This window comes from Malaya genurostris, chromosome 2 (genome assembly GCF_030247185.1).
Source record: "Malaya genurostris strain Urasoe2022 chromosome 2, Malgen_1.1, whole genome shotgun sequence".
NCBI lineage: Eukaryota > Metazoa > Arthropoda > Insecta > Diptera > Culicidae > Malaya > Malaya genurostris.
The window spans coordinates 303,074,168-303,100,631 of record NC_080571.1 but is presented as its reverse complement, the minus strand read 5'-3'; the positions used below and the strand labels follow the sequence as shown (position 1 = coordinate 303,100,631).

Genomic DNA, 26,464 nt, shown 5'->3' with positions numbered 1-26,464 from the left:
TGAAAAACAACACAAAAGTTTTTTCTGACATTTTTAAAATCAGGTGTACAACTTTGCTTCCGCCGTTTTCCGATAGGTGGCTGTACCGGCTGAGGCTGGTCAAAATACATAGATGATAATGCGGCCACAATACCAAGAGCGACATGACAAAGTCATCCTTCAACACGACAATGCTCGGCCTCACGTCGCAAAAGTGGTCAAAAAGTACCTGGAAACGCTGAAATGGGAAGTCTTGCCCCACCCGCCGTATTCCCCAGGTGTCGCCTCTTCTGACTTCCACCTATTCCGTTCGATGGCACACGGCCTGGCAGATCAACATTTTCAATCCTTCGAAGAGTTGGAAAAATGGATTGCTTCATGGATAGCGTCAAAAGAGGACTCCTTTTTTCGAGCCGGGATCCGAAAATTGCCGGAAAGATGGTAGAAAGTCGTCGCTAGCGACGGACAATACTTTGAATAATACATCTGTAAGCACTTTTTCGTAATGAAGCTTTTAACTTTGGAAAAAACGGCGGAAGCAAAGTTGTACACCTGATAGTATCGTAAATTGAAGGTAAATCGAAAAGGTGAGTGGATTCAATATTTATAAAGTGAAATCGATCTATTTCGTGATTTAATACCGGATGCTATAAAAATTTTCGCAGCCAAAGCTTTTTTGTAGTAATTTTCCAAATGTCTACCGATTTCGGTTACCGGCACCCCAAGGTGTTCAGTTACCGACACCCCATTTTTTTCGACAAACCGTGAGAAATTGTCAGTTATATGCAGAGATGCCAAATCTGTAAATTTGTCTGTAAATGATCAAATTTCGTAGTTACCCGCCAAACCTTTTGTCGTGAATACGACTTAGATTACTATGGGGTGCCTTTTCAAAATTAGCCATATGGAAGAATGGGCAGAACTTAATCGTGAATATCTCGACTTGTATTAATGGCAGCAACATAATTCCTCCACTATTTCATCAAAAATATGATCAGGAATTTAGGATAATATTTTGAACAGTGTGAGATAACCACAAACAAATAAAAAAATTAAGTTTTCTCAAAATTTGAAAACAAAACCGTTTACTTTCGCTTGGGTTTTTCGCGCAAGGACGACGATTTTGTGATAGTCAGGCACATATCTTCAACTGACTGCGTATAAAAGGAGACCCGTGGTCGAATATCGATTATTTCTTCTTGTGCTTTGAATGGAAGCGGACGTGGTTAAAAACCTCAAACGCTCAGGTCGCAACCCTCATTTGGACTTCGGTCGGCAGGTGGAGCAGTCGTCAATAATGAGAGCAGACCTTTTTGCGTGGTATCGAACTTCAAACGCTCAGGTCATGCTCTCATTTGAGCTTCGGTCGTCAAGTGGAGCAAACGCTTAGATCGTGCTCTCATTTGGACTTCGGTCGTCAGGTGGAGCTGTCGTCAATAATAAGAGCAGACCTTTTGCGTGGTATAAAGCCTCAAACGCTTTGGTCGTGCTTTCATTTGGACTTCAATCGTCGGGAGCAGCAGTCGTCAATGCTTTCATTCGGACTTCGGTCGTCGGGTCGTAGAGCCAGTTTCCCTTCGAAGAAGATCGATTACATCATCCTGTTGGTGGTCGTTTGCATTAGAGCAGAATACAACGGAAAAAGGACAACAATGTGGAACATTCTGCAAAATCAACCCTTCTAATGGCTCTAAATGTTACCTAAAGAACTATAAAGATTGCTTCTTTGTAAATCAAAAATTAAAATTATCAGTGCAGTGCAAATCTAAGATAATATGATCAGTTTTTTTTTGCAAATTTCACAGTTCTAAATTCGCAACAGTGTTTAAAAACGTTTGTATCTAAGCAGTGTTTAATATCTTAGAAAATTATACAATTTGGCTCTTCTGGGATGCCAGAAATTTATCCCGTACAGCATTTTGTAGTATCTTTTACTAAAATATTGAAATCCGAAATGAAATAATCGACATCAAAATTCTCTAAGGTGCCATTTAGAACCAAAATTTTATACCCAAAGAATTATACGAAATTTTACTTCACTCTACTGTATATGGCCCATTTTTCTACCAGTTGTAGTTTGTAGTAAATTTTTTGCTGATTTGCTACATATATAAAATGCATAGCACCGACTCAGAAGCCATTCATTTCGAATTTGGCTGTAGTTGTCATCGTGTTGATTATGATGCGATCGAGGAATCTCCAAGCGAAATACAAAGCTTGTTACCGCAAGCGGAAGAAGCAGGAGACTCCGACAGAACACATATCAGTTTCGCTTTCACGGACAACAGGTCATCCTGGAAATAGAAGACGGAAGTCAGCGGTATCCATTGGCAGTCAATGGTATCCATCGGAATTTAAACTAAACTCGTCACTCTCCATCACGAACGCCTTCATAAAAGGTTCTTTTCAGAACCACCATTATTTTATCATAAGGAACTATACTGGTTAATTCGTAATATTTGTGAATGTTTAATGTAACTAATCTGTACTGTAGTTTAGGTGTATCGTTTCAAATTCTAGTAGTGTAAAAGGGCAAAACTTGCACAATTCACACTATCGATCAACTTATTTATATTCTAAAGTATAAAGTAAGAGTGTAAGTTTTATTCGTATTCACGACATTCAGTTATGTCTCTGACATTACACACCTGTACTTTTTTCGTCTGAGGACTTTTTACATACTTTTGAAACTTCGATTGTTTGCCGACACTCGTCAGAATTTACAAACTTTTTAAAATTGGCGCGATGTTTTTGTTTTTGCTAGTTAAACTTATTGTACTAACTGGCATCTCTGATGATACGCAACATCCGTCATATAAGTAAAAACTTAGGTTCCCTGGTTCCGTTAGCCATAGCGACTCCAAACAAATCATCAACGTCGAGGAAAATGAACTTTAATGCACTGATGGATTAGTGGAGAGGAAAACAATAAATTCGGCTGCAGTAACGTATTCAATGCCGCGTCCCTTTCAAAATTTATCTTTAAGCGCATAATGACCACGATTGAATTCGAAAAACCATCAAAACACGGTGTACCAACCACAAAATGAAGCGAGTTGATCGGTGCACTGTTGTTAAGAAAGTCATAATAAATCATGACTCGAAATTTTTATCAAGACGATTCCGTTTTCATCAAACCGAATTCTGCTATTCAGTAAAATTATATAGGTATGCACAAACTGGTAGTCATGCGGTATTGAAACCCCTGAATAACTACCATAATCGGCCAGAAAGCCGCCACTAAGTTTTGTTCTTCAGTTCTTTTTGAATCGTTAGGTGGTGCTAGAAATTCAACATAAACTGCTAAAGCCGAAGGTGAAATGTAAAAATAAAAATAAAAAAAGCATTGAAACGTATATCAAAAGTACGGGTGTGTAATGTCAGAGACATAACTGGATGTCATGAATACGAATAACACTGACACGATTTCTTTACACTATCGAATTAGAATTGATAGTTGATCGATTGTGTGAATTGCGAAACTTTTCCCCTTTTCACTACTAAAATTTTAAACGATTTTTGACGTCGATTATCTCATTTCGGATTTGCATATTGCATTGAAAGAAACTATTAAGATGCTGTACAGTATTCATTTCTGCCTTTTAGAAGGACCAAATTGTAGTATTGTCTACGATATTTAGCATTTATCTCGAACGATTTTCGCACAGCGAAAAGTACACAAAGCAAATCAAATTATTTTGGATTTTCACTAAACATGATTTATACCTTCGATTTGCAAAGAAGTAATCTTAATAGTTCTTTAGATAACATTTAGAGCCATTGGAACGGTTGATTTTATAGAATGTTGTTCACTTTTCGTTTCTTGTTTTCTTTCTCTCCAATGCATACCACCAGTAGCTGACGCAATCGTTCTTGCTTGAATTGAAACTAGCTTTGCGTACAAACCGACACATCCGCTCGCAGTGCCAAATGATGCGAAACTGGTTTAATGCGTCTTCTCGTCTTGACGATCGGAAGGCGAGAACTACGAGCTGAGCGTTAGAGGTTTTTAACCACGCAGAAGCTGCGCTCTCCAATGCCGCTGTTTGAATGCGTGTTCTTCTGGCCCCGACGTCTACTCCCTCCAACGCTCAAGAAGAAATGATCGATTTTCGACCACGGTTCCCCTTTTATAACGTTCAGTTGAAGATGTTTGCCTGACTACCTCAAAATCGTCGTCCTTGCGCGAAAAACCCAAGCAAAGGTAAAGAGTTCTCCGCGTTGTTTTGAAATTTTCAGAAAACTTAGTTTTTGAGTTATTTGTGGTTATCTCACACTGTTCAAAATATTATCCCAAATTCTTGATCATATTTTTAATGAAATAGTGGAAGAATTATGTTGCTGCCATTAATACAAGTCGAGATATTCACGATTAACTTCTGCCCATTCTTTCATATGGCTAATTTTGAAAAGGCGTCCCATAGTAAAGTAAGTCGTATTCACGACAAAAATTGTGGCATGAATTCTGAAAATGTTTCATTTTTGACGCCCGTTAATTTTGGTCTAAGAGGACATAATTTCCTGTAAAAATTCATAGAAAAAGATTTCAACAAAAATATAATGTGAGGTTCAGTAATATGTGCAGAATGACTACAGCAGATTTAGATTTCGTTACTCTAGGTTTTGCTAAAAAAAAACAAACAGTTTGAGTGTGAGAAGTTGCAATGCTCCCATCATTTGAATCAATTGGTTTTCGTATGCATGGAGGCTAAAACCATATTTTGCATACGCGTGATGAATTCATTAGATTCGCTAGTCCTGTTCAAAAGTTTGTCACCGACAAACACGCGCCAAGACTCGGCTTTACGCTTCGACGCAATAAATTCATTGCTTGAAGGGCAATCGCATGAAAAGATCAATTACTGCCGATTAATACTTCTCCGGGAAACTTAGCACGGATTCGTAGCACGAATTTTCTATCACTTAGGTTTCAAGTCGGATGGATCAGGGTTGCGGTTATTTCTCGCAAATCTCAACATCGGCCAACTTTCCTGCTGTCTCATTTTCCCTAGCGACCGACGAGGGAATCGGAAATCTCTGGTGTAACAGCCTAATTACATTTATTATGCCTAAGAGCAAAGTAGCCAAGCCGTCTATTTGAATCGTTCGGCTATTAAAGGAAAGCATCACCAGCAGACTTGGGTGACCGTGAATTTACACGGCTTTCAATTATAATGTATATTTATCCAATTTTCCACTGGATGGCCAATCTTATTCCAGGAAAAGGCCTTCTACAAAATTTTATTACTGCAATCAACGGGTGCCCTTCGACAACGGTTCTCAGACGGCTGTCAGATAGCGAAGTGAAAGCAGTAATGCAGAAGGGGGGGTTGAGTAAAGACGGTTCCAATTGGAAATAAATTATTTCAATGGAATACGTCTACTGCCTTTAAATTGAAAACCACTAATTTGGTTTAATTTATAATTCGTTTTGACTTTAGATGTATTAGTAGTAAAATATTGATTGCGCCTAAAATATTTGAAAAAGAGAAAGTATCGCAGCGCTGAATTCGAATTTTCTTTGATGCAATCGTTACAATAGCGAAAAAGTAGATACATTTATGTTTAAAATGAAAATAGAAGATTTTGAACAGCTACTTGTTCAGAAAAATATTAATTACTAGTGTCCCGGAGCAACGTACTCCGGCCGTTCATTGCGGTGGGAGATTTTGTTGACTCGGTCGGTAATTGAATTTCGACTAATTGGCGGTGTGAGCAAAAATTTAAGTGCACGAAACGTTCCCATTTTTATTGCTTAAAAATTAAAGGAGTGATGTTGCGAAAACTGAAGAAAACCTTTCGATTTAGCCAGAGTATTTTAAAACCATGCTGTGTGAGTTTTTCGACCTGGTCACGAACATTGAAGTTGACGCTTCATGGTTGAGATATTTCGGATAAGAATAAAACTGGGTCTAAATGATATAAAAAATGATGTCACTGAGTTCTGGTTTGTCAGTTACTAACATATCGGTAATCTCGTCCCAGTTGGTAACTTCAAAGTAATTGTAACATAATTTTAAAACCAACTTTTAATACTACATTTTCCAAAACTACATACACGCTCATAATAAATAACACCACGTTAATTCCACCAAACGCAGAGCATTCCCTTCTTGCGGAATCGATTTGGATTTAAGGTCGATGTGGATGCTTCATCTAGATTAACACATGATTTTTGCTCTTAAGATTTTCAAAATAAGTCCACTTTTCATCGCTAGTCACAATCCGATGCAAAACTGATCTCCTTTTGTACCATTTCAGTATCATTCCACAATTCTTGCTGACTTCGTTCAACTCATGTGGTACTCATTTTCCCATCGTATGAGTTTTTTTCCATGACTCAATTCGGTATCTTCAAATTCTGCGAAATCAGCGGATTTGTTCAAAAGAAAACATTAAATCAACATTGTTTGCACTCGCTCGTTATTTTGCACAAAGTGTGTGATATTTAGACACAAAAAAGTACGATGTATTACGTAACACGTTTTGTTATATATTGAATATCGTGGACAGATGACAAAACAATAAAAAAATCTTCATGTGACAGTTCTGCGGAAGCACAATTTCACTTGTTTAGCGTCATGTAGTGAAGCTCGTTTGAAGCTTATGTAACTGGTAGTAACGGATAATTATAAACAAAGAAGCATAACTTGACTAATGAGAAAAATTATGACATTTCAAATACAGTATATTCAACATAACATCGAATAAAAATTCTCTATTTTACTGCATGAATAGCATAAAATTTCGATCAGTATGTTAGTTGTATATGTAACAATATTTGAAGTAGATATGCATTCAGATCAGTTATTTTGACTCGAAATATTTCACAAACAGTCATCTTCATGATAAATAGTACTTCCTCGTATAAAGAAATCATACATGATCTGTTTATAAACAAGTTTATGAACAAATGTATTACGAGAATTGAAAAACTTGTAAAAAATGTATATTTGTACCAGTGTTACCTTCCACACTGGCATATTCTGATCAATGAACAATAGCGATTTGTTAATCCATATTTTACTGGTAGAGCGTACCTATGAAAAAAAGATAAATATCTAATCATGTCATTACTTCTCCTTAGCTACCAAACAAAAGCTCCTGTTTTCGATTGTCTTGCTAGGAAGTTTTTAATAATCATCATGAATAAACAATTAAACGGAAATTGTTCTTAATCTTTTCCATTGCGAAACAACACTGGACTAGCTATAAATAAATTCTCCGACCGCCAGACCGAGTTTCCCGTCACTCTTGAAATCAGTAGCAAATAGAAAAGTGAAATGGAACTCTCAATGAAAAATGGAACGAGCTTAAAAGTAAAACTTTTGCCTACTAATGGAACTTCCGGGAAAATCAACACTAGGTGCGCTGTTTCTTATTTTATCAGCGAATTCATGACCGGTAGGTATACGAATGAAGGTGCAGAAATGGCCTTCGGTGTTGAAAATGTTGACTGGAAAACGTGAAAATGTAACGCTAAGTTGATTTCAGTTAATATTATTCAGATTGAAACGCGAACTATTTGAATTCAATTTGGCTTTTGATCAGGCACAGAAAAGCAAAACCAGGTCACAATATTCCGGTGTTAGACTTAGTCTCCTGTTTCGAAACCGTTCAATTGCTGATGCATTAGGAATGGAGAGGAAAGTTTGATATGGTGAAATATCCCGGCATAGGCATTCAAAAATATGCGGCAGGACTCTCCACTCGCAATGTTCACACCGCTTCAAAATCAAGAACATGAAAAGTTGTGTCTTCACTGGCAACGAAAGGAATATACGTTACTTGGCCAGTTAAATTGCTATCGAAAGAATAAATGATTTGTATATTAAACGGTAAAATTACCGATATTCAACAAGTAAAATCCGATCCGGCTACTTAGTAACAAAACTAAGTCAGTGAACTAAAAGAATTCATTATTGAAAAAAGCGTAATTGGAATTATGAATTCAGTTTCCGATAGTGTAAAATGTTTCTTTAAGTTTGTATGCTGAAATTCCTGTTTTGTTGAACTACAGTATTTCAGCCGGTTCGATACAATATGACACCGTGATCAAATCCTAAGGTTAGGTTAGCCGAAAACTACATGCTTATAATACAAATAATTTTAAAATTTCATTAGATAGTTAGTTCTCGAGGTTCAGTTTACTACCGTGTGCCGAAGATCCACAAAAAACCTTGTTTGTTGATGATTGCTTGCACTCGGTATCGGCAAGGTTAAAAAATAACAGGTGTTTTTAATGAGGTTTGTGTTTTCCGTGAATACGACTTACTTGACTATGGGGCGCCCTTTCAAAATTCACCACCTGAGAGAGTGATAAGTTTTTGATCGTCAATATCTCTTGTTGTATCTCACGAATCAACATAATTTTTGCTACATGTCATCGGAAATATGATCACAATTTTATGATAAAATTTTCAGTTGTGTGACGTAATCTCAAATAATTCAAAATTGAACTTTTCTGAAATGTTTTATATAAACGAGTATCAAAGATGATAATTCATAAGACGCGTTTGCCTTTCTCGTATTTTAAAAGCTCATAGCTCAGTGATCTGTGAAAGGATTTATATAATCTAACTACCAATAGAATCGACATTTTTCAACTTAAACGTGTATAGCAACAGCATTGAAGTATTTCAATCGTACACTATTGAAAAACCTGTTTGATTTAACCTACGACAGCACCAGCCAATTAGAACGCGTTCTGAGGAAGAGAACAAAATATCTGCTGCTGTACAACAAATCGTTCGACAAAAGTGTTCCAAACAGTGCTTAATATCGTAGTGAGTTCCACAATTTGGTCCTTCTGAAAGGCAGGAATGAATCCCGTACAGCATCCTGATAGTTTCTTTCAATGAAATGCAAATCAAAAATGAGATAATCGACATTAAAATTCTATATGCTGCTATTTTTATAGCCGTTAGTGAAAAAGCTACAAACGAAATCACGTAAAAAGAAACCTCTTAAAAAATAGGATCAGTTTGGATTCTATCGCCACTGCGAGCAGATGTATTGTTTGTGTTTTGCAAAACTAGTTTCGCTTCCGACAAGATCGATTACGTCACAGCTGCCAGTCGTTTGCATTGGTGAAAAAACAACGAAAAGAGGACAACGGTGGGGAGCATCACACAAAATCAGCCGTTCTAATGGCTCTAAAAGTTTTCTAAAGAACTATTAGGATTTCTTCTTCGCAAATCGAAGGTAAAAAACCTCAATTTAGTGCAAATCTAGAAATGTTTGATTAGATTTAAGCACTTTTCGCTGTGTGAAATTAACACTAATCGAGATCAAGTGAAGCTTTCTTTGTTTTTGAAAAAAATGTGAAAAAGGGGAATGCTTACATAATTCATACAATTAACCAAATAATTCGGAAGTGTTAAGGAACATGTCAGTTGTTTTCGTATTCACGACATCCAGTTATGTCTCTGACATTACCCACCCGCCTTTTTTTGATTTGAATTGTTATGGTACTTAAAAACCTATTCATTCTATTGTGAAACGCATGTCACAATTAATTGAATAATGTATAACAATACATTAAAATCTCTTTCAATGGTCAAAGAAAAATTGTTTTTCTACAATATTTTTTATTCGGGTGCGAACAGAAAAAAATATTGCTGTCGTTCAGGCCAGTGTCGAACAAAACAAAAATTTATCGATTCGTCGTAGTGGACAAGAAGTTGAACTTTTCCATTGACTTTAAGGAAATGGTGTGGTGCCACACTAAATTCAATTGGTGCAAGAATTGAAACCAAACGACCATCGTATGCGCCGTGAATTCTGTAATTTGTCGCTTAATCAATTAGACGAAGATCCGCTTTTTACCGCGGAATTATCTTCAGTGATGGTTTATGGTTGAAATTTCCGTATTTGGGGCAAAAATAATCCACATGCCGTTCAAGAATTGCCGATGCATCCCGAAAAATGTACTGTCTGGTGCGATCTATGGGTTGGTGGAATCATCGGTCCTTGTTTCTTTAAATATGAGATATGACGCGTTACCGTGAATGGAGATCGATACAGAACCATGATGTGGACGAAATATGGTTTCAACAGGATGGTGCCACTTGTCATACTGCGGCCGAAACAATCCAACCTTTGACAGAACATTTCAACGGCAACATTATTTCAAGAAATAAACTAATGAATAGACCTCCGCGTTTGAGTGATTTGAAGCCACTCGATAATTTTTGTGGGGTTACGTGAAATCTTTGGTTCATGTGGATAAGCCAGCAACGATTGATGCTTCGGAAACCAATACTAAATATGTCATTGCTGAAATACACCCTCAAATGCTTGAGAAAGTGGTCGGAAATGGGACCTTCATGAAAAATAGTCATGGTGGCCATACGCCCGAAATCATATTTCAATGTTAAATGCAAAGAAATTATCTACCAAATAAAAAAATGGCCATTTTATTATATTTCCAATCAGCAAGCTCTTAAAAAACACCCTTTATAACTTAAAACTGTGTTCTTTTCTATCTCCATCTCCATTTTAAAGCTTGAGCTTGAGCTTGAGCGACCACCCCTGGTTGCTACTCCGCTACTGATCGGGATTAGCTGAAATTGTACAGATAATTTCTAGATGATCCGACCTGGGATTGGTAAATCATCCTTCAATGCACTTCTTCTGGTAATCCCAGAATTCATTGATCAGTACCGACACCGGCCATAGTTTTAAAATGGAGATGGAAGGGGCTGGGGTCTTCCGTTTTTCTGATGCGAAACCAGTCTTTTGATTCTTTTTTGGATTTTCCTAAAACAGCTCTACCATTACAAGTAGTTTCACAGTTTACTACGGTACGATGTAAAACTGGTGCTCTATTAAATCCGAACACACATTTACCAACGCAACTCGTGATACGTTACCAATACCAATATAATGAACATATTCTCTGGCGGACGTGTGTCTGTTCTTCTTATCCGTACAATATTTGTTATGATTTTAAGCCAATTTAAATAGATGCCGTCAATAGAAGAACTCGTACGCAAAGTGAGTCCAGAGAATCCAGAGTTATGTATCAAACAGATTAGCTTGCATAAAAACTTGTACATAATGTTCTGAAGTTGTTTTGTACATCCTGTACTGGAAAAATGTTCTGTACCAAAATCTGAAGAAAAATCTGGTTTGGGGAATATATGTTGGGATAGAATAACTAGTCCGTAAGTAAACTTATTCAAGGTTTAGGTTTTGTGGAATGATCTGTTGCCGCCTCATTTTTAAATATTAATATACGGGAATTTTACTAAATATTCTTCAAATGATGCTTTATAATGAAAAAAATTCTAATGAATTTAATTAAGCTGTTTTTTCGTAGAAAATAACAACAAAAGTCTTTTTCGATTCAAATTTTCCCTTACTCTCCCCTTGAACAAAAGTTTCTATAATTTTCATATTATTTACAATCATACAAGTATGTTACGCAAAGCGACACAAAATTTTAAGCAATTGTGCCATTGACTACATATTGCTTTTCTGATTGTAATCGAAAAGTAGTCAAAATAACTTATTTGGGCAAGTGTTAAGGAATATTCAACAATACGCTTAAATAAAGTAATGTAAAGTTTTTCAATTCTCTAGTATATTTTATCTGAAATATAGCTGCCCTTGTAATAAATATTTAGACTTACTACAATCTTAATACAAACTGAATGTTTGCTTTTGATTTGGAATCATATTTAAAACTTTATTCATAACCATAATTTTGAGAGAATTCTGTTCTGCTATGTTGATTGAACGACATTACATCGAGAATTACATCGTATTTGAACTGCATTCTATAACTGATGGTGAGTATTGAGCAAATCCACCGCAAATGACAGATTTTGTTTTAAAATTTTATTTTTGTATTTTTGAATTGGCTCAAATTTTACATAAGCGTTTTTTATGGCCAAACGCAACAATTTGCATCAACAGTTTGCCATTTTAAGCCTAGCCTAACTTTTGAGAAGGGACTAAGAAAAAATCACTGTTATTCAATATCATATAGTTGGCTATTGGTTGAACTCATGGGAGAGAAAACAGGCTAACATAAAATAAAATTTAAATTGGAACTCCAATGGACTTAATGAAATGATAAAGAAGTTTCATGTAAGGAAGGCCACGACAAGCAAGAATGTCGCGAACTGGGATATTGGAAAGTCTACCTTGGGTACGCAAGGAATTTATTAGTTGAGATCTGACATCACGATACTCCACGCATGTCCAAATAACATTATCAATATCGCGATAACCTTCGCCAGAAGCACAATGATTAGTTTCGGAAAGTCCAATTCGAAGGAGATGTGCATCTAACATGTAGTGATTGGACATGAGTCTGGACATCACACGAATGAAATCCCTACTCACATCCAGTCCCATGAACCATGCCTTGGTCGATATTTTAGGAATAATAGAGTGCATCCACCGACCCTGATCATCTTTATCCCAAGAAGCTTGCCAGATGGCAAGTGTTCTTTGGCGAGGCGCGCTATAGAATTTGTTGAAAGCAATCGGTCTCTCATAAATTTCACCCTCAATAGCACCACGTTTGGCTAAAATATTGGCTCTTTCATTGCCAGGAATGGAGCAATGAGCTGGGACCCAAACTATTGTGATTTGATAATTATTATTCAATATGTCGTTCAGGCACTGTTTTATTTTGCCCAAGAAAATGGTTCATTTTTGCCAGCTGCGTTTGAGCGAATGGCTTCAATTACACTCAGACTATCTGTGAAGAGAAAATAATGGTTTGGAGATAATGTGACGATTACACTCAAACTATAATGAACTGCTGCTAACTCTGCTATATAACCAGATGCAGGTTCTTGAAGCCTAAATGAAACCGAAACATTATTGTTGAATATACCAAACCCAGTAGCCTCTTTAATTTGTGATCCGTCCGTGTAAAATATTTTCTCAGAGTCAATATGCCTGAACTTACTTGTAAATATTTTTGGGATTTCCATCGAGCGTAGGTGTTCCGGAATTCCACGCACTTCGCGCTGCATGGATGTGCCGAAAAATAAAGTTGAATCAGGGACATTTAGGAGGCAGCCTTTCGAAGTTATTAATAACCAGGGGATTCAGTACCTCACATCTTATTAGCAGTCGCGTTGAAAGCTCCCAAAAACGATCTTCAATGGAAGAACTCCCGCCAGAACTTCAAGACTCAATGTATGTGTCGAATGCATGCAGCCTAAAGTAATTCGCAAACAACGATATTGAATTCGCTCTAATTTGATAATATGAGAGTTTGCAGCGGAACGAAAGCAAACGCATCCTTATTCCATCACTGAAAATATCGTTGTCTGATACAATTTTATTAGATCTTCCGGATGAGCACCCCACCAAGATCCTGTTATTGTTCGAAAAAGAAAATTTACTATTTGTTGGCATTTTGTTATCAGAAACCGAATGTGTCCTCCCCACGTGCATTTGGAATCAAACCACACCCCAAGGTATTTGAAAGTCAAAACCTGTTGGATCATTCTTCCCATCATATGAAGCTGAAGCTGCGCGGAGTCATGCTTTCTTGAGAAGACGACCAGCTCTGTTTTCTCCGCAGAGAATTCGATACCCAGATGAACAGCCCAAACGCACAAGTTATCTAAGGTATCCTGCAATGGTTTTTGCAGATCAATAGCTTTGGGTCCAGTAACTGAAACTACGCCAATCTGCCAATTGTCTTAGTGTACATGGGGTTACTGGACAGCTGTCAATGTCGTTCACGTAAAAATTATAGAGGAGCGGACTGAGGCATGAGCCTTGCGGTAGACCCATGTAGCTAATTCTGAATGTTGCAAAATCGCCATGTGAAAAAAGCATGCGTTTCTCTAACAAAAGGTTGTGCAAATAATTATTTGTTACCGCTGGGAGTCCATGTTGGTGGAGCTTGTCTGAAAGAACATCAATGGAAACTGAATCAAATGCTCCTTTAATGTCTAAAAATACAGATTCCATTGGTTGCTTTTGAGCGAAGGCAATTTGGATGTCAGACGAAAGTAATGTAAAGCAATCATTCGTCCCTTTATTTCTACGGAAGACAAACTGAGTATTCGACAACAAACCGTTCGTCTCGACCCAAGTGTCGAGACGTCGAAGAATAATTTTTCCGAACAATTTTCTGATGCAGGACAACATTGCAATGGGTCTATATGAGTTATGATTGGAAGCTGATTTCCCCGGCTTTTGAATGGCGATAACTTTCACTTGCCTCCAGTCAGGTGAAAATATTTTGCTCAAGAAACTTGTTGAACAATTCCAACAAACGTCTTTTTGCAAAATCGGGCAGATTCTTCACCAAGTTGAATTTTATTCTGTCCAACCCAGGAGCGTTATTGTTACAAGACATGAGTGCTATGGAAAATTCCATCATTGAAAAGGGGCTATCAATGGAATCATTATTTGGAGAAGACTCCCTAATAATGCTATGCGTAGGAACAGTATCTGAGCAGACTTTCCTCGCAAAATCAAATATCCATCGGTTCGAGTATTCCTCACTCTCATTTCCTACGTTACGATTCCTCATTCGTCTGGCCGTATTCCAAAGAGTGCTCATTGAGTTTTCTCTTGACAAACCTTCGACAAAATGTCTCCAATAGCTACATTTCTTGGCCCGAAGTATGCTCTTGTACTTGGTTTCTAAAGTCAAGAATTTTCCAAAATTCTGAGGAGTTCCTCCTCCTCGTTTTAAAAACGTCTTGAAAGCATTTTGTTTCGCGTGTTTAGCACATTTGCTTCTTATGTGGCAGAAAAAAATATTTCGAAAATTGTTCAATATTGCTGCCATAGCGACACGGAAACTTTTATTTTTATCTTACACTTCAAGTCAATTTATCGAACAGCAGATCTCACTCTAACTAATGGTTTGTGTATATGAGATTACTACTGGAGTCGTTACCCCACTTGAGGTTTGGCGGTTCCACAGATTAGAGAAGATTTGCAGGTTAAAGTCTTGTCTATGTGACATTAGTTCTGCGCAAGTTTCCTGCTAGCATTTCCGGACGTCTAAGGTGTTCAATCTGGTATTAATTTGTTGATGAGTTGACTAGCAACTCAGAGTATAAAATGAACTAAGCAACAACATATTTGATTACCGACGCTATTAAAAACGCTATTATTATTATTAAAATTCTGACACAAGCAAGAATTTTTGTCACAGCTTCGAATAGTCAAAATATCAATCGTTTAAGGACTCTTAAACGCCAAGCTCGTCAAGAACACATTGCGTTGTGAATGGATTTCAATCCTTCGAAGTTCGAAATCAAATATGAATACCGGTTTCAATACTTCCTAAAGTGTCTCGTTAAATTCGTGTTGAGAAATTTATGTTTTTAATAATTTGTCAAGGTCACGCAAATAAAGGCTACAATTAGAATAAAACCGGGGAAAATAAACGATACATAAAAGAAGGCTTTTTTACAGCCAAACTATTTTCAGTATTCAAGCTATTTGATTATATTTAAATATGCGCAACCGTTGATATTGCGTGGCATATATAAGACGAGATTTGATTGGTTTGATTTTAGATTCCACAGATAAATCCCCTTATTTTGTACATTCAATGCATACAAATACACAATGATTCTACGAGAGAACAAAAGGATTGTTTATCAAATCGGAAAATACATGGTCACTGTTGTGAAACTCATTTGAAAAAGGTACAAATCTGATTAGTCATCAAAAGCCAATCACAAAATGGAACGCAAAAAAAAAACACAATCATCCTTCGGTTTCGCTCCGTAATCCTTTAAACATCAGCCCCGATACAGCCAACAACCAACACCATCTCGAACGATCGAATGCATTTTTCGCCCCCCATCATTAAATTGTAATTTATACTCACTTCTTCACAGGAACCTTCCCGCTCTTGTCGACCTGCAGGCAAAGCTTGGTGTAAGCCTTCTGAAGAAACATTATCGCTGGTCCGTTTAGTTGCGTCAGATTGTAAGCCATTCGGATCAATTCATCGCACCATAGCTGAAACGAAAACGGGGAAACGGAAATATTACAACTCTTCGGGAAACAACGTGACTGCTCACAACAAATCAGATAGGCTAACTAGAAGGCATCGCAACGGAAAATCAGTGGACGCCTACCGTTGGAAAATTTCCAACAATAGCAATCCAGTGATCCTTCGAATATCGTTTAAATATACAAAGTATGAGAGAGGAAAAATCGATTTGAAATTTTGCGACCATGAAATATTCTTCTCCTCTGATCCATTGAATCGCATGCACTATATTATGCGTAAAATTGATTTTCTAACATATGAAAAAAGCTATTTTTGGGATTTTTTTCAGAGCTATCGTACAAAAAATAACAATTCAAATCTTTTGCATAATACACTGAGACCTTTTTTACGCGAGGAATACGTACCGCATAAAAAAAACGATCGCGTAACTTCGGAAATCCGCAAAGAAATAAACCACAAATCTAAAGACATTTTCAAGGTAAAATTTTTTTGAAAAAAAAACGACTTTGGGACTTGGAAATTTGGATATTGCCGAAATCGAATTGTCTTAGAAATGCATGAAACGTCGAGATCTTGTGTTCTCTCAAAAAATCGAGTGTCAGAAAGTTGACTAAAAAAAATTTCGGGCATAACACCAGATCTCGATGTTTCATTCATTACTAAGACAAAACAAGAGAACCGGGTTACTGAAAATTCGCGTAAAGAAAACTGCATAACTTCGCAAATCCGGCAAATAAACCACATAATTTCGGAAATCTGCGTAAAAAATCGTAACTTTTTACATCCACGTAAAAAAACGCGTAGCTTCGGCAATCCGCGTAAAAAAGACCTCAGTGCACAAAATATCATTCGAACAACATTTTGTCATTTTTTCATGGAAAAATATTGAAAAATAAGTCGGTGAAGAAGTATTTTCGAGGACGCGTTTTAGAAATCATGATTTGCGGTGTCCACTGTATCTCAGCGCAGAGTGATCAGAAGTCCTTTTCGTTTTTATTTGATTTTTTTAATTTTTATTTGAAATTTTGATGGTTGCTTAAAGTCAAAACTGAGATATTCCACGAAAAAATCCGCCATTTTGTTGCTGTAAAACCTCACCAAAGGAACAGCAAACGAAAAGGCAAAACTTTGGAGTTGGGTATTATATATTTAGAAAGTGTGTGCAAAATTTGAAAATTATTGGTGAAGCAGTTTTTAGCTGACGATGAACACGGAATTTAAAAACGTGCTTTCTAGAAAAACGTGTTAGAAGTTTATTGTCTAAAACTTTCGAAAAATCAATTTGTTTCTTTGTATTTTGTTACAATAAAACATTTCAAGAATGTTTCGTCAAATTTTGAAGTCAATCGAAGCAGAACTCTTGGACCTATGCGCCGAGCTTATGCTTCCTCGCAGTATGAAATAAGAAAAGATAAAGATCCATAACTTCCAGAGTTGTGTACCAATAGGCTTGAATATCTGGCAAAAAATTCTTCAAATGTTTTACTGTAAGATTTTCAAAAAAAATTAAATGATACTTCAAAAGTTTTAGATACTACCCGCCCTTAACCTGTACACCCAAGCCTCCGTTTACGAAATTTTTTTTTACGTTACCTCTTTTTTCGAACTAAATCCCAAATAATGAAATCTTTTTTACGAATCAAATTACAAATACCGTAGAAAAATTTTACGAACCTGCTTCGTAAAAGAGGTTTTATCATACAATGAAAAAGATTTTCAGCACATTTTTTATTCCATTGAAACTACTAAAATAAGGGTATTTTCGAAACGGGTTTACAAAGTAGATTCCAGAAAATTATGTTTGAGATATTTTGGAAACCCAAGATGGCGATTTCCAGTTTCGTGATAATCCTTGAAAACCCTTACAATATGGGTATTACGAAACGGGATTGATGAGTAGGGTAAAGTGTTATAATATGTTCCCCTTAAGTAAACATAGAGATATTTCTAAATATACTGATATATTTTCTTCGAGGATGTAGATAATTCTTTGCAATACACCTGAGGAACATAATTTTCAATGATTCCGGAAGAAGTGATGAGAATCGATTGATACAAACACAAAACGACCATATTCTCAGTTTTTTCGCTTGCCGTAGGCATAATGCCCCAGCAACCGTATAAGATGCCTCACAACAATGATGCAATGTGCCCCTTGAAATGTCGATATAGAAGAGAATCAGATAAAGAAGATATTCTTCGCATCAGAAATCAATTTCATAATCAATTTATTACAATTTGAAACCAACAAATTTGATCCTCCCAACCCTACATTTTTTTTAAATAATCGTTATAACTATTAATATTTTAACTCGAAGCATACTGTTGAATCGAAGGTGGAGCATAATGTTCGTAGAGTGACTGTTATGAGAAAATTTGTATATCAAAAAAATGGCTTTGTTTCTCTGGATTTTTATATTGTAAATAGAGGCATTAGCACTGCTAAAAGTTAATTACTAAGTAGCAACCGACCATTAGACGTTTATATATGGTAAAATGCTAATTTAGTCTTAGCAAAATCTTACATCGAAAAGCTGCCTAATGATATTTTCAGTTTTTTTCATTTTTTTCCAGGACACGACAACTTGCATAGCAGAAAGATCTTACGAAAAGATAGTGTTATTGATAAAACTTCGTGTGGAAAACTAATGAATACTTTAAAAAGGAAGGGGGGCGTTTTGGCCAGCAGGGGCGCTTCATAACACTTTCTCCTAGATGTCAGAAAACGATGTTTGGGGTGGTTCTGAAATCCAAGATGGCAACTTGCGGTTTGCCGATATTCCTTGAAATCCCTTACAATATGGATATTTCGGAAGCTGATGGCTTCCAGTTTATCGATACTGCTTGAAAACCATCAAAATAAAAGAATTTTCGGTACAGATTGAAACTTTCCGAGTATATCAAGTTCAAGGAATACAGTAATAACTTTCAAGGAATAATAATAAATTGAAAGTCGCCCTCTTGGATTTCTAAACAATCCCAAAAATTGTTTTCCGTATTTTTTAAATCCTTTCAAAAAATACCCATGTTGTAAGGGTTTTCAGGGAATATTAAAAAAGTACGGGTGTGGAATGTCAGAGACATAATTGGATGTCGTAAATACGAATAAAACTGACACGATTTTTTTATACTTTCGAATTAGAATTGATAGTTGATCGATTGTGTGAGTTGTGAAACTAGCCCCCTTTTCACTACTCGAATTTTAAACGATTATTGACGTCGATTATCTCATTACGGATGCTGTACAGGATTCATTTCTGCCTTTTAGAAGGATCAAATTGTGGAATTCTCTACGATATTTAGCAAAGCTCGGAACATTTTTCTCGAACGATTTTCGCATAGCGAAAAGTACACGAAGCAAATCAAATTATTTTGGATTTTCACTAAACTGATGATTATTACCTTCGATTTGCAAAGAAATAATCTTAATAGTTCTTTAGATTACATTTTGAGCCATTAGAACGGCTGATTTTATATAATGTTGTCCACTTTTCATTTTCTTTCTCTCCAATGAAAACGACCAGCAGCTCTGTTGTCTGATGCAATCGTTCTTGCGTGAATTGAAACTAGCTTTGCGAACAAACCGACACATCCGCTCGCAGTGCCAAATGATGCGAAACTGGTTTAAAGGACTATTCACACATATCCGATCCGGTTCAGTGCCGGCACGACACCGTGCACGGATACTGATATTATTTCATTCGTTTTCTATGCGCGCATTCACACCTATCCGGCACCGAGCCGTTTCAGTGCAGCTCGCCGTCAGTGTAGCGTCCGTCCGGCAAACTCAAATTTGTCGTCACCGATATTTTTTTATTTTCACTGAAGTCGGTATGTCACTGCATTTGCTGTGCCGGAACGAAAACAGCACGGAAACAGAACGGAAGAGTTCTGACAAAAAAAAAAGAACACTGACGGCACTTTCACTGAACCGTCACGGAACTGAAATGTGTGAATAGTCTTTAATGTGTCTTCTTGCCTTGACGACCGGAAGACAAATGAGAACTACGATCTGTGCGTTTCTTTTTTCAACCACGCAGAAGGTGCACTCTCCGATGCCGCGGCTTGAATGCATCTTCTCGCCCTGACGTCTGCTTCCATCCAACGCACAAGAAGAAATGATCGATTTTCGACCACGGTTCCCCTTTTACAACGTTCAGTTGAAGATATGTGCCTGACAACCTCAAAATCGTCGTCCTTGCGCGAAAAACCCACGCGAAAGTAAAGAGTTTTCCGCGTTGTTTTCAAATTTTGAGAAAACTTAATTTTTGAGTTGTTTGTTCCTGATAATATTTTTGATGAAATAGTGAAAGAATTATGTTACCACCATTAATACAAGTCGAGATATTCACGATTAAGTTCTGCCTATTCTTCCTATTTTGAAAAGGCGCCTCATAGTAAAGTAAGTCGTATTCACGACAAAACCGGAAAGCGCCATCTTCAATCATCGATTTCCAACATCTATTTCTCAATCCTGTTTCGAAAATACTCATATTACAAGGGGTTTTAAGGAACATCAAGAAAGTGGAAGTCGCCATCTTCGATTCCAGAACAACCATCGTTTCTGACATCTACTCATCAATTCCGTTCCTAAAACACCCATATTGTAAAGGTTTTCAAACAATATCAATAAACCGGGAGCCGCCATCTTGAATTTTGATACGACCCCAAACATTATTTTCTTGCACTTACTCTTCCCATCCGTTCCGAAAATAGCCATATGATAGGGGGATTCCACATTCATTACACAAAACTTTTTTTACGAACAAAATCTCAAATAACGTAAACTTTTTTTTACGAACAACCTCTTTTTACGAACCCCCGTTTGGTTCGTAAATAGAGGTTTCGGCGAGTGTGACATTTTTGTGTCGATTTAGTAAGTAGGGAACGAATTCGTTCTCATTTTGAACTATTTATACTATTTAGATTTAGTCCAGCGCTTCATCTAGTATTGAAACAAGATTTATATTATAAATTCGAAAATAGTAAGGGAGAGTGTTCGGTTACCGGTACCCTATTCTTTTAAGCTTATAACTTCTGACTAAGTGCACATTATGCGGACATCTAAATATCAATTGAAACCAAAAGTCCCTGGCTAACAGCTGATTAAGAAACTAAGTTGATTCATTTGGTTGAACAAATTTTATTATCAATTTAGTAAAGTGATAAATTTTGGCCATTTTATTGGCTTGCTTTGCCTCGACAGCAGCCTGTACATCACTAACAATTTTTCACGAAAATGGAGTGCCGGTAACCGAACACCTTGGGGTGTCGGTAACCGAAATCGGTAAACATTTTGAAAATGATAAAACAAATCTTTGGTTGCGAAAATTTTGATAGCATCCGGTATTAAATCACGAAACAGATCGATTTCACCTCATAAATATTCAATCCAATCACCTTTTCGATTGATGCTTTTCAATTTATGATACTATAAAAAAAAGGCAGAAAAAACTTTTGTGTTGATTTTCACGCAAATAAAATTTGTTTTGCGTCTGTTTGCTCTGGTATTCGGCACAAAAAGAACGTACTACTATTACACACACACACATGACATTTGTCGGAATGACGCTATCTGCTTTCTGTCAAAAGTTACGGTGGGGTGCCGGCAACCGAACATCTTCCCCTACTCAGGAAGATATTGTCCTAAAAAATTGATACCGATGAGAAATTGCTTCCTGTGTATCATTATCCGATGTCTAATCAATAAATTTAGATTCATATTTCCACCACGCTCTGCAGAATGCAATTTCAATTCGACACAAAATACGAAACCGAAACCACCCCAACAGAGAATGTTGGTAGCACATAAAAGCTAGCAACACAAACCATTCACGTTCATATCAACGAAATGCAAAAGAGAATATAACCAAGTTTTTTCCCTAACGAGGATAACAATAACCTTCAAAAAGTTCCAGAGTGGAAATTGCGCAAGAGAACGAGTTAGCGTATTTGTACATTGCTGAAGGCTCGCCTTCCGTACGTTCCACCGTTGAACACCGCCGTGGAACAGCCAGGATACGATGGGATTTCCCGTGCTGAAATGGCAAGAGCCTCAACAGACATAATGAGTGGGCTGCACTGACCTACATTAACAGTTGTTTGTTTAAGCAAGTTCATCTACGTGTCTGCTGTCGGCTGGGGTCATACCGAACGGAAAATTTCCACCCTCCGGCAAGGAATGTTCAATCGACTCATGACGCACAGACAAAGTTTGACCGCATACGTTGGTGGTCAGGTGAATGGTGGATGTTATTAGACGTTTCATCCGAAGGCTTATGCAATGTGCATTTTGCGGTTCTAATCCGGAACTATTCGATGATTTCTCAAGCAGTTATGCATTTTCTCCCGTCTTCTGAACAAATACGTATTACGTCTACTGCTTGAAGTCTTCTTCAGTATTTGATTCTGATTCAGATACTGTAGAAACAGAAATTAGTAGAATTTAAAGGAAGGATTTCTCGGATGTTTTGTTTTATAAATCGCTCTACTGAGACGCGTAACCGAAGAAAAGTATTGCAAAGCTTTAACAGCCAAAACTCTAGAAGCAATATTCAAGAATAGATTTCACGAAAAAGAAACACTTTCAACAACTGTAAAAGAGTTGTGCTTCCATTCGATACGATTATTCGGCATTTAAACGATACATTTAGTTATCTAACGATACAAACAACTAAAAACTGAATCATTGATAGTTTATGATGATGGAGTATGAGAAAGGAATACGCATAACTGTGTTTTAAGTGATGACTAGAAAAAGATTACTGCTACCACTAAATCGAAAACTCCGGAGATAGATCAAAACTCAGGAGGAGATGATTCAGTTAATCCATTCCGGAAAAATTACCAAAGCTCACGAAAAAGCTAGAGCTGATATTAACTCAAACGGAAAGAGAATTTTCCGCCATACTAACGTCCCTAATTTGAATGTATATGCAAAGTAGATTCAACCGTCGAAATTAATACCCCCATTCTCGGGGTGTCCTGATACGCTGATTGTCGATCCGCGCGTCCTACAGAACCACCAATCTAATCTGCATATTTACCCAGAAAATTCACGACCGAACAAACAGAACAAAAAAAAAACCCGGATTCTTTAAACGACTTGGGGAAAACTTTTGTCCACCTTCTGTATCGCCGAAAGACCCAAACGTAAACTGAACTCCCCGTGCGAAGGCGCCCGTCCGCTTTGGGTGCAATTAAAAAATTTTTCCTGTAGCTCCCGGCCAAAGTTGATTCATTTGTTGTAGGAAAGTTTTGTGTTAGATACTGGTAAATCGTGAAATAATTGCCGACATTGTATTTCCCGTCGCCACTCAGCGGCGATAGTTGCGATCCTGGGATCCAGAAAGTGACTGCCAACGCAGGCATGGCCACGTTCAGCCTCCAGCCGGCTGCTGCTTCAGGTCCATGGCAAAATCGTAAAAATGTACTCTTCGCACCGTCCTTAGGTGACGAATTATACAAGTATTGCCTGTTCGGAACTTTGATATTAAAGAGAACTTCGTTACTTCTTGCTAGGAAAAGGTTTTAATTTTTATTTTCATGCTGTTGCTCTTTCGCAGATAAGAGATTGACTAAAAGTTGTAATCAGTCAGTTTCAGGCTCACGGAAATACAGTACATGAAACATGATGAACAATTCTTTTGAGTAAAAGGTATTCCGAGACTTTTGACACATCAAACGGAAATAATTCCCTGAACAAAATTTAAATAAGAGTATGAACAGCTTGAGGACATTTCATCATGCGGGCTCGGCTTACTGAACATAAAGTGTTGTACAAGGAATGGGTAACCATCAAATTTCAAAAAGCGGTAGTGGTTAAAAGATTTAGCACCTTTAAAAAATTCCTACGCAAAGTGATTTGAAGAGGAAAAAGCCTAATTGCACCCCCAAATTTGTGCTAAGTGCATATCCCCGTTTTAAATTGATTTTACGTTTCGTCTTTGACTCATCAGTGCGTAGCAGTTCATGTTCTAAGTACCAATAGAATCGAAATTTTTCAACTTAAATGTGTATAGCAACAGCATTGAAGTATTTCAATAGTACACTATTGAAAAACCTGTTTCATTTGTGTGTCGTTTGCAAAGCTATTGTGTGTCGTTTGCAAAGCTAGTTTCGCTTCCGACAAGAGCGATTACGTCACAGCTGCCAATTGTTTGCATTGGTGAAAAAACAAAAAAAAGGGGACAACGGTGGAGAGTATTGCACTTTGGTTCGATCTACTCTCGAGTACGCTGCTGTTGTTTGGGCACCGTACTATCAAAACGGCATCCATCGTATTGAATCTATCCAACGCAACTTCGTTCGCTATGCACTTCGTCGTCTTCCTTGAAACGACCCTCATAACCTTCCCAGCTACCAGGACCAAGCTAATTGATCTTGACCTGCTATCCGTTCGCCGTGATGTCTCGAAAGCAGTCTTTGTTTCTGATTTAATATTATCACAAATTGATTGTCCAGATCTGTTACGAAAATTGAATTTCGACATCCATCAACACAGTCTTCGATACCAGCCATTTCTGAGGTTACCTCGTGCTAGAACAAATTATGCATATAATGAACCTTTCATCAGCATGTGTCGCCTTTTCAATCGCTATTCTGATGTTTTCGATTTCCACTTGTCGCGTACTACTGCAAAAAGTGTTTCCTGAATACTCTCTCTAGTTAGCTTTAATTCTATCTACGATCTCAGAAACAGGCACAGTTATAGTTTTCATGTTACTTTATTTATTTATTTATTTTTAATTTATTATGTTGAGATAAAGATTAGCGATAGTTGTATTTTTAAGCCAAAAAATGTATCTGTTGGACATTTGTAATCTGTAGATGCAAAAGACGAGAAGGTTTTATGCCTGTTGGAGAAAAAGGTTTAAAGAACCTCAGCTCCAGTGGGTTTTTCCCGGCTCCAAACAAATAAACAAATAAACACAAAATCAGCCGTTCTAATGGCTCTAAAAGTTTTCTAAAGAACTGTTAGGATTTCTTATACGCAAATCGAAGGTAAATATCTTCAGTTTAGTGCAAATCTAGAACAGTTTGATTAGTTTTCGCTGTGTGAAATTCACAGTAATCCAGATCAAGTGAAGCCTTCTTTGTTTTTGCGAAAAATGTGAAAAAGGGGAATGCTTGCATAATTCATACAATTGATCAACTAATTGATATTCGGAAGTGTAAAGGAACATTTCAGTTGTTTTCGTATTTACGACATCCAGTTATGTCTCTGACATTACCCACCCGCCTTTTTCTATTACACCGAAGTCTCCGAAGTAATGTCTAATCTAACGTCTCGGACGAAATAAAAAATGCTGTTTGAAGATTTGTTCGGGATGTCGCATTATTTCGAAAAATTCTGGCACTGGGATTTTGATATAAGAATTTCTTTTCATAACTATCTAATACGAAAAATAATGTAAAGAAATTTTGTTGTGATTTTTTTTCTTAATTTTAGTTTTTCGATTATTTTCTTGTTCTTGAAAAAAAGTGTTCAATCCCCTTAGTAGTGAAACGATATCTATTTTATTAATCCGCATCCGGTTTTGCATGAATATTGTTCGGCGTTTTTAGTTTTCATGAAATTATTTTAAGGGGTGTAGAAAAAAAAAGAGAAGGACTTTTTTGGGGTAATGTTTTGGGATCCAAGAAATGGAGTAATCCGAATTTTGTATAAAGCACTTTTTAATATGTATATTTAAGTACAAATAAATGATCAGTTTTAAAAATTGAAAAACAAAATGGCGGCTTTGCGGCATTTTCACGAAAGTGCTGCATTTTGACGACCGGAAATTCAGCTCCCGAAATTTTGGATCTAGAACAAAAAACAAAACATTTTCTAATTTCATATTACAGTGTGCATAGAGGTACGTAGGGGTTTTTTAATTAATTAATTTTCTGTAAAATGGCAGCCCTTTGAAAAAAAAAACGCATTTTTTCATCACAAAATTGTTCATAAAAAAATACTCACAATTTTCAAAAGCCCCTACGTAACTCTGTGGAGATAACTATCGAGAATATTCTGTAAAATTTTTGAATCGTTTGATCAAGATTTACTTGACTTATGTTTCCGGCCAGCTCAAGAAACGTGATTCTGAGATAAACGCGTTTTAAGTTTTCGGTGCTGTAAGATCGTATCTCATACTTACATGCCATTAACCGGCAATGCCTGGACCATACAATTCACGCGCTTTTCATCTTTTTGGAATATTATTTTTAGATCATAGATGACCTTTTGCAATGAAAAAAAATTTCCGATTTTTGAAAATTCTTCAGTGCCAATTCAATTTTTCATTATCCTTTAATTTCGGAGCTGTAAGTCGGTTCGAAAAGAGAAATTATATGAAACTATTACATTATTTCTTTGACTGTAAACGTGTGACAATCGATTAAGCATTCCATGAGATGTCGAAGTGAGTTCCACTTTAGAGTTTTTGGTTATTTGGTTTGGTTTGGACCATGAATTAACATGACAAATAAATTAGAAAAGTTTTGAGCCCAACTTTGAATTATTTTTGGTATCGTCATTTT

General features: G+C 36.8%; 1 protein-coding gene across 3 annotated transcripts in view; it reads right to left on the bottom strand.

Annotated features, from left to right (window-relative positions):
- Positions 1-26,464, bottom strand: part of LOC131430868 (1-phosphatidylinositol 4,5-bisphosphate phosphodiesterase classes I and II) — a 340,169-nt gene that overhangs the window by 71,932 nt on the left and 241,773 nt on the right. For all 3 annotated transcript variants that reach the window (XM_058596106.1, XM_058596107.1, XM_058596108.1), the window contains exon 5: positions 15,812-15,945. In XM_058596106.1, coding sequence (XP_058452089.1) covers positions 15,812-15,945 — 134 coding nt within the window. The remainder of the gene's footprint in view (positions 1-15,811; positions 15,946-26,464) is intronic.